The following is a 10,284-nucleotide window of genomic DNA, read 5'->3' as shown; positions in this document are numbered from 1 at the left end:
TCAATTATGTAATTTACAATTAATGACAAACCCATTTCACTATATTTTTTATGTTTTTTATTATTATTTTATAGATGGAATTACTCAGCCAGATGTCTTTAGTGCTGGGTATAAACAACAACGACCTATCAAATGAAGTCAGATTTGGCTGTGCAACAACCACTGTTGCCAGTAGATGTCCACCATGAGTGCAATGAATGAAGCTTGGGGTAGTTGGCCAGTTTTTAACACAGTTGTAGAAAAAGGGATCAGAGCTTCATAAGCCTTGTTTTGCCATCCCTGCTGTTAATGCTTCCTGTCAGTTTGCTCTAATCTCTGTTTCTCTGCAGACCTCACCTCCAGTAAATGTGACTGTGTGTGTGTGTACACAGACTTATATGCAGCCTAGAAGCCACTGCATTTCAGACAGTTTTTTTCTCTGCACTTTTAGCAACCTGTAAATAAACCTGTGTAAACTTTTTCTCAGTGTCCTATGAATGAGCTCTGCCAAATCTCTCAGGAACAGTGGTCAGATATCCAGCTAGACTTATACCAGAAGGTTTTTGGCGGCTGCTAAAAGCATCTGGTTGTGTGCCACTTGCTAAGGGAATATTTAAGCCTCTGGGGTGTCCAGATCACATGAACGATGATGTATAGCAGCAAGATGCAGCCTGGATTTCAGATGTGAGAGATTTGTGTGTTTGGAATGTACAGTTATGAATGCAGATTGCAATGTAAATGATGTCTCGGAGGAGTGATGGACCTCCTGCTGTCAGGCCTGCAATGTGCTCCTCGGTTTGTGTTGCATCTTATTGCAACACCTGATTGTTCTGTGTTTTTAGCCCATCCATAACAGGGCTAAAACACAGAGACAACCATTTGTGCTCACACTCACACCTGGCTTATCTTGAATCACCCATGAACCTAACATGAATCCCTGCTAATAACAGAAAACCATTCACTTCTAAACTTTCACACTCATTGATTTCTTTTATAAAGTTATAAACTTATTTAAAAGCTACAAAAATAGAATTTTCCATTAAAATTAAGAACTGAACTTAAATAAAGAAACTACTACTGTTAAGAATGAAAGAAAAATACTTGTTACAAAAAATGAATGAGGAATCAGGATAGACTTTTATTTTATATATAGCTTGTAGGCTAAGTGAGGAAGTAATTACATAATAGTTGATGATACAATGGCATGGCTTGGGGGTCAATAGCAGAAGTAGCAGCCTGTAGAAGGATGCCAGTTAACATCATTCAGTGTTGGCGAATAAACACGGGCTGGTCTGTATCTCTCCCTCAAGCTTTACTTTACTTCTTTAGAACTACTGGCCATTTAAACAACTCCTCTGTCAAAAAGCACCCATGGTTACGTATTTATCACTGCAATGTTATTTATTGAAGGGTCTGTGCCTTACATTATTAAGCATCTGTATAATTAAAATTGAATTGAATATTTAGTCAGTTTATATTTTACGTTAACCTATCCATCCATCCATAAATTGTTTAAGTAAAACCTGTAATTGCATCTTCAGCCAAAATGAGAAATTTAAAGAAGATAAGTAGTCATACTATCATAAACAAAACTTAATGCCAGGGTGCTGGTGTAAGGATGTGGCAGTTGGAGTATTAGGATATATCAGGAAATGTGGGACATACAGAGGAAGAGGAAATTAATCAATAATGTGCATTTTATAGATTTTTGTGTTGCATTTTGATGTTGACAAAAATGCAATTTCCCCCACTTTCCAAATCATATATTTCCAACTGCACCTTTTTTTCCCAGAAGAAAGGATCAGGAACAGTATCAGGATTGAAACTGCATTTTGTGTTTTTATTCATTTGTTTTTTAATCATTCATTTAAAAAAAACAAATACGTGTGGTAAGATTGTGTGATGCTGTTTCTACATTTGCCTTGATGTTGACGTTTTTAGCATATCAGGTTTGCTATGAAATAAGCAAATAAATACACTTAACATTTAATTTTTTTTAATAAATGTTAAATCAATTTTAAAGTTGAAATAATGCTATTAAAAAAGTTTTAAGGGTAAAACACGGGTGAACTGTTACAAACACAAACTCCACTGATAACCAATTAAAAATCTTTAATGGCGCTTATATATTTGACAGACATAACAAGCAACGAACACAAGCTGTAAGCGGCTTCTTATATTTCTGTGGATCTTATATTATTTGCTAGCTGTTGCTGCCCTTATGTGAAAAATTATTTTTGACTGTATCACACAACAATGAGAACACTTAGGACAATAATAACAATAGGAACACACACTAACAATAATTCTGACAGTTATAGGCCATTTCTACAGGCTTTAAGATTATCAATACAAAAATAGTTATCTCACAATGTGACTGTTTCTGAAAATGCAGCAGACCAATGCTATAAACCAGTTTCTCCTACCAGTACGAAACATTTAAAAGTACAGTACATAATACTACACACTTAAAAATGTAAAAACAAAACATTAAAAAAAAACAGTATTGAGGGGGTTGTAGGATGACACTATTAAGGGTCACAGTTGCTCTCAGAAGCGGTGCTCAGTTCCTCGCACCATTTTTCGTAAGCTCTGTGCAGGATCTCATATGATGTGTTATTAAAAATTTCTGCAATAAAAAGAAGAGCAAAGCAAAATTTTTAAATATTTAGTACAAAAGACCAACTCAAACAGTTAATTCAGCAGCAAAAAATGTGAAACTTCCAGTTCCGCCTTTGTTGCAAATACATAAGCAATGACTTCTACTTCTTTCTGGAAGGAAAAAACGTGTTTTGTAGCAGTGACAAGTACATTTAAATCAAGCAACAGGATCCGTACCTGCTTCCCCGAGACCTACAGGGAGAGGCATTCTGACCAGGCCGCCAGAATGTTTCAGCCTGTCCTGCAGAGAATTTTGTATGAGCTCCATAGTAAACTCTTGATGCCAGACAGGAAGCTCCAGGCTCACCATGCAGCTGATGATCCTCTGCTTCTCCTCTTCTGTCAATAGACCTCTCTCTTTGGACACATAAACCATATAGGACATATCTATGTTCACTGCCTCACCGTGAAGCAGAGACGGGAGAACTTTCTGGACGGGGAAGAGAAAGGTGAGATGATATCATTTGCAACCTGAATGAAAATGTGAAACCCTACACTTTTAAGATATCTGTGTGTGTGTGTATATATATATATATATATATATATATATATATATATATATATATATATATATATATATATATATATATATAAAATCTCAAAAGTGTTTAAAGCTCTACATAGCGTTAATGTATATTTTGCACATACTCCATAAACTTTATCAGCAAAAGATACAAAGGGTTCAGCTGTATTTGCCATTAGTGATCATTACCATCTCTAATGCTGGACTGATAAGATGGCCAAAGTCCACAAGTCTGTCAAGGTCATCCTCCCAAAGGTTTGGGGCAAGCTCCTCCAACATAGTCATAATAGCTATGCGAGTTGCCTGTGATGCAGCCTTTAGGGTGCTGCACCCATATACACTGTTATCAGTTTGGAATTTAGTGTTCAATAGCATAGAGCCATGTTTCTCGAGAAGTTCGAAGAGGCCGCCGTGCTTCATCATAGCCATCTGCAAAAAACCGACAAAAATTGCATGGAGTTACTTCTGCTGTCGGGGCCACTCATCTTTAGTGACCTCTGGACTAGTTTCTCTGCTATAAATGGCACATGTGTGACTGTAGTACTTGACCTTTATGGCCCATGAGATTAGCACAAGTTGCTGGGTTTTTTTCAACGTACAGACTTTATCATAAATTAAATTTGCCTTACCTTTAAAATCTCTGCCAGCCCATTGGAGATATGTCGTCGGGAAACAGTCTGTATGAATGATAGATCAAGGAAGGTGGCAGCAGGTGGAATGTAGGCACCCAGCTTATTCTTGCAGTTTGCAAAGTTAACCCCTGTCTTTGCCCCTACGCTGGCATCGATGTAGGAGAGCAGTGTGGTTGGGACTCTGATGTAAGGAGTGCGCCTCCTGTAGAGTGAGGCAGCAAAGCCCACTATGTCAAGGCACACGCCTCCACCAATGGCAATGATGGGCTCTGTTCGTCGGTCAAGAGAGAAGTTGTTGACCTCATCTAAGATCTTCAGGGCCGTCTCCATAGATTTGTTCTCCTCAGTGGTGGGTAGAGCCAAGATCTTGTAAGAGACATTGTTGGCCTCTAAGTATTCAGTTAGCTTGGAGCCATAGATTTGAAAGACTGCCTGGTCAACCACCACAAAGCGTCTGATTGGCTTGTTTGATTTTTTAATGTCCTCTAGCTGCTGAGGGTCATTGATGTGGCCCAGAAGGAGGGTGTCGTTGCCTGGGTCCAGCAAGCCCTGAGTTTCAGTTACCTTGTAAGTAAAGACAATGGGACTGATAACTGTCCAGGTTGTACCCTTCTCTGTGACATTTTCACAGCTGCCAGACAAGACACAAAAAAGTATTTATTATAATCACAGGACACTACGATGACCTTTGGTCTGTATTTGGGCTGAGATTAAAAAGACTGTAAGTTAATAACAGTTAACAGTAACAATTAAAGTATTTCTGAACAGAGACGTCATCTACCTGTCCATCATCTTGGTCTAACCTCACAATTATGCAAGATTAAAAACAATAAATAGCTTCTTTATTAGACAGAGGTGTCATCTGAGCCTCATTTACAGCATTCTTTCTTTCTTATCTCCAAGCAGGAATCTTATTATGTCAGGATACAAACAGTTTAAAGCACTAAAACGCTCGTCTTCAAAATGCTTGATGTTGTACTTATCAATAAAAAAAACTGTGTTATGTAATCATATGTAATGCATTATTACAGAAAAAGACTGTAGTGTTACATTTCAAACTGATGTGTGACTTAAAGCAAAGAAAAATGGGTTTTTTGAATTGCAGCCAAAAGCAGCCACTGGTATTTTTCAGGAAGTGGAATTTAGCCACAAACCTCTGGCTAAATCCCACTTCCTGAAAAATACCAGTGGCACTTTCTGCCATTAGAAAAGACTAAATAATGCAGAAATTATAATTTAACTCGGCAATATTTGCAAATATCAGATTACTACTATCAAACTAACTAAGTGATAATTTGCAGTGTAGAATTTACTGAGAAGAGCATTAGACTGAAGAAAATGAAAGAAATTTGCAAACAAAAAGAGGTCAGTCGTAAAATACGATTAAAGGTTTATCACAGTTTTCCCTGTGATTTCTGTAAATTAGACTACGGTGTGTGTACTCACATTTTTGCAGCCGAGACACTGTCCACTCTGTCCTTAGTGATCTTTTTTCCCAGTTGGCCCTTCCATGTACTTTTGACCCGCACTAAACTAAACTCAGTTGTCTTTTCTTTGACATCTTTTTCCTCTGGTTGAACTTTTCCCATTCTTGTAGGCTGTAAGTTACAGGTGTGAACAAAGCAAGTGACAAGTTCATCCTGCCTTAGGAGCCTTTAGATATAGCAGTGTTTAGAGAATGCCCTTAGGACAAGGGAGGAGCTTTTTGAGATGCTTCACATGTCAATGCACGCATTTTGCGTAACTCTGAGGTAACACCTGCTTTTTGAATAAAGTATGACATTACTTAACTGTATGTATAACAGTTTAACCACAATAAATACATACAGCAGTTGAACAGTTTTGGAATATGCACACTTTTTTGCTCCTGTTGGTGAAGGTGCAGTTTTTGTTGGGTTTTTATTTTTTTCAAACCACACTTTGAAAAACAGTCATGTGGTAACAAGGACATTTTTCAAAACAGGTTTGACTGACTTCAAGGTTAAGTTTTAAGGCATCAAACAACATGGCACTGGCATTGAATATGTTAGACTGAGAACACTGATTAAGTATTAATGTTTTTTTCTTAATCTAATTAACAACATTGTAAAACACAACCTGACTTATTCTGTAAACACTAATTACAGGATACACAGAAGTACAAATACAACGAGAAAAGAATCCAAAACGTTGAGATTGGAAGGATTTACAAGCTCACCAAAACTCGCTCAGTTCTAATCTTCTTCCTGTCAGGAATATTCTATGTATCTGATGGTTAAAATGGAGAAAGAAGTCCTGGAAAGAGGCATTGCTTTGCAACTTAACATGGAGTAAGAATAGCGTAAGCTCACAGCCATGTTAGATATTTTGACAATACACCAGGACAAAATGAATACAGCAAGTGCTACATGCACTTCAAGGAAATCCTTTATAAACACAACTGCTCAACAGCAAATAAGGGAACTAATATTCAGCATGTGAAACTTGACTTTCTAACCCCAACATGTTGCTGCATGACAGAAATCTGTGTATTGGATTCCAAAAAAAAAAAACCTGGCACTTCCTAGTGCGATATTATTTGAGCTATATTTGAAAATTCTATTTCACAGGACTGTTGTTACATTTTATAGTTCATGTTATTGTTGAACACCTTTAATGTCCATGTCAACCTTTCAAGCAGCAGAACAGGAAACACACAACTGAGTGAGTGAACCAAAAAAGACTGCATTTGATGTACAGTACCTTGACACATACACTAGTCAATCTTGCAACTAAAACTTCCCTACCCCCATTAAACTGAGAGGCTTGACTAACTGTAGTCATGTAAACCCAATGGTTTCCTTGATAATAAATGGCTTGACCACTTAACCACTTAAAGTTCTTTTCGATTTTAATTTGACTGGATCAAGTAAAGCAAGGCTAAGACGTGATGTATGCTCAGTGATCCCACACTGTTGATTCTGTTGATCTGTTTGGAGCGTTTTCAGTAAGAGAAACATTTTGTCACTCATCCAAGTGACTTCTCAGTCTTCAGTGAGACTGACAAAGAAAATGCTATGTCCATGAACAGACTCAACATTTTGCTGTGATCTTTCGTGTGCTTTTGGCAGGTCAAAAACTGAAGATGCTAATCCACCTGAGTCAAGCACAGAGGGTCCTAGAGATGGGGATGTTCACTGGTTATAGAGCTCTGGCCATGGCTCTCCACATGGAAAAAAAATCGCTGTCAAGACTGAAAATGCAATCAAGGTGCTAAAGGTGAGTTAAAATCAGAGAATTTGATGTACTCTGAAGATGCATTGGGTCCTTTTTGGATATTAAGAATACCTTTGTGATGGGTCTCATCCTTTCCACAATCAGAACAGGCTCATATTTGTAAACACTGGTTTACAAAGACATGTCAAGTTAACACTGACATTTTTTTTCAATAAGTGAATAACTGGGTCACGTGGTCAGTTTTGTAATAATCCCTTTCAAGCTGTTGCAGATGAGCAGTTTGATGAGGCCTGAAAAGAATATCACGAAGAAGAGACTAATCAGCAACAACAATTTTCTGTGATTATGCAGGTTATAGGTATAGATAACTATTTATCTTAGAATAGGGCTTTATGAGTTCAACCAGTTTATCTCTAATGATCCATGAGTTGAGAAGATATGTTTTTAAGCTGCAATCAGTTGTTTTTTTACACTTCTTTTAACCCTCTACTGCATGACTTTTTAATTTTGGGGGAAAAAAATATTTCTCCCTATTTTGGGGGAGCTTTAGGGTCTCTAATAATATATCAATCATAAATTTGACACCCTGTCCACCCCCAAACAGATATTGGTTTGTTGCTTCAAGGCAACACTGTGCAACAAGGGTAGTAAAATGCCAAGTTATTCTATAATAAGTTGTATTAGTACAACAAGGATGAACAAATAAATAAACAACAAATAAACAATGTAAACATTTCACAAAACAATAAAACACCAAAATACATCCAACATTTGACCCTAACCCCATACACATGCGCGCGCGCGTGTGCATGGGGTTTACTGGAGACTTATCCTGACTCTACCCATCACAAGTCCCTGCCTGAACCTTACCCTAATCCTGACTCAAGCCTTCACCCTAAAATTGAATGATTTACCTTGCAATTTGTCCCCATAAAGTAGGCGAGACCTCACAATATGAGTGTGTAAACAAATATGTGTCCCCACAACAATAAGTAATACATGACCACACACACTGACACCCACACAGCAATATTGGTATGGCAGGGATCAGGCCCACACAATGTGCTTACACATGGCCCACATACCGCAAAGAATGATGGCCCTTTGGTGGCCCAGACCTGGTTTGCCAGAGGTGGCCCACACATGGGCCAGCACAAGGCCAGTTTCAGACACCCTGGTCGTCCTGTGCTGGCCCATGTGTGGATTACCTCTGGCAAACCTGATCTGGGCCACCAAAGGGCTGTCATTCATTGCGGTATGTGGGCCATCTGTAGGTGGTGTGCAGCCACGGGCCAGTTGTAGACACACTGCTGGCCCTGTGCTGGCCCAGAACGGTTTCAGCTCTGGCCCCAGATGTCAGCATAATGTGTACCTTAATCAAGCCATGCAATAACAACGTGTGCCAGAACATGCAAAACAGTGCAAAAGTAACATGCCGAAACTCTGTTCAGACAGTGAATGGACTGATTTTTATGTAGCGCTTTTCTACTCTCCCAGATTACTCAAAGTGCCGGCTTGATACCAGATCCTGGCCAGACCTGCTTGCTATGTGGGCACTAACACACACACAGACACAGTTACTTTACCAACTGACCCCTGACCCCTGAGCTCCTAAGTGTCCCTCAAACCTCATTCAGGGATCCACTCCTCTACTTCACTGTCACTCCCTGAAAGCTCACTGTCCTCACTTTCTGAGGACAGAAAGTGCACATTCCCTTGGTTTCCTTGCATAAAAAGTTTTTACATCCATTTCCTGTAATTATGAGTAGATTGTAAAGTAAAAAACATTGACTATGATCATATAAATGCACACAAACACATCTCTACACACATATCCAAATGCATTATATTGCCTGAAAAAAATTGGGCTAACTGCACAGTGTTGCCTTGAGGCAACGAATGAAAATTAACAGTTTTACTGTATAAATAAATTTAAAAAAGTAGAACAAACAATCAAATATGCCTCTTAACATATTCATGCACATACAAGTATTTTTTAATATACATTTATTTCACTATAAACATGTAAAATAGTGATCTTTATCTTGCCTCCTAATGGAGATGTCTCTCATGTAGTGCAGCTTGCAGAAAGCCCCCCCCCCCCCCCCAATTGTTTGAAAAAAAGTTTTGGTTTTTTTTGAAGGGCCACCATAAGGCATGAAAATGTGGTTTGTTGCCTCAGGGCAACGCTATGCAGTAGGGGGTTATTTTAACTATGCACTCTTGTTTAAAAGATTATCGTTCATTTTAAGATGGCTTCAGTCTTATCTGCTGTGTATCTGTGGCTTTCGAAACAGGTGCTCCATGGCCACTATAATCAAACAAACAAAAAGCTCAGAGCAGTCTAAATCTAAATAAAATCGGTACAAAGGCAAGATAAGCATTGTTGAAAATAAAAGATACACTTACTCTTTGGTGTTTTTAAGTGTATGCAATGCTAAAAACCTGTGAGAGAGATATTTTACTTTGATGCTTTTAGCAACAGGAAACTCACGTATCACACTTTTGCTGGCACTGAGTTGCTTAAAAGTTTTATTACAATTAAAATTTCTCACCCCTGGATTGCTAGAACTCACTTTTCACTAGGAAAAGCATGCGATGATATCTGAGACTTTATTCAGCAGTTGACCTATTTGATCATAGGATGTGGGCCTTCTGTGGTTTCTTATTTTAAATGCAGAGGCAACCATGGTTAGAGTTTATAGCATTACTACAGAACACTATTCTCTCCTCTGCTTGTATATATGCACACATGTAGAAATGCATGTAAAAGCTTTTGCTTAAATGTGCAACTGTGTGTAGTATTTGTTGGGGTATGCACTACCTGTTGTGATCCATATTTATACAAATAGTACTTTCACAGCAGTGTGATTCCGAAGTACAGCCCTTCATCACTGGGTGTGGGCAGCGCCATGAATAAAACCAGTTGACTTGGATCCACTGCAATAATGAATGTGTTTTGCTATTTATTGGTATTGTAGTGCTCTTTCTCAAAAAGCAACCATAACCAGCAAATTTAAAAAAAAAAAAATTAGAACAAAAAAACTGAAAGGAAGTACCTCGCAAGAAGAATGCAGCAGTCATAGATTTCCATTGTATTAAAAAGTATAACAAAACCAGTTCCCAAAAGAGATCCTGGAACGACGCAGGGTCCTCTTCCCAATCCGACCCGGCTTCATCCAGAAGGGCTCCCGCACTGTCATCGCTGTGGACCGGCTGTACGTGGATGGACAGCTTTACCGCGACCCCAACATCACTCCGTGGCTGTATTAACTTCACACCAGATAAGAATCC

General features: G+C 38.5%; 1 protein-coding gene across 1 annotated transcript; it reads right to left on the bottom strand.

Annotated features, from left to right (window-relative positions):
• Positions 1–2,171: 2,171 nt before the first annotated feature.
• On the bottom strand, positions 2,172–5,384 carry eevs (2-epi-5-epi-valiolone synthase; the record flags this gene model as incomplete). Its single annotated transcript, XM_080891897.1, has 5 exons — positions 2,172–2,608; positions 2,818–3,070; positions 3,353–3,592; positions 3,793–4,426; positions 5,242–5,384. The coding sequence occupies 5 exons, from the start codon at positions 5,382–5,384 to the stop codon at positions 2,511–2,513; spliced, it is 1,368 nt and encodes a 455-aa protein (XP_080748023.1). The 3' UTR covers positions 2,172–2,510.
• Between the last annotated feature and the right edge of the window lie 4,900 nt (positions 5,385–10,284).

Source organism: Rhamphochromis sp. 'chilingali' (genome assembly GCF_963969265.1).
Source record: "Rhamphochromis sp. 'chilingali' genome assembly, chromosome: 9".
Classification (NCBI taxonomy): domain Eukaryota; kingdom Metazoa; phylum Chordata; class Actinopteri; order Cichliformes; family Cichlidae; genus Rhamphochromis; species Rhamphochromis sp. 'chilingali'.
The sequence above is the reverse complement of the archived record's forward strand: the minus strand, read 5'-3'. Positions and strand labels throughout refer to the sequence as shown.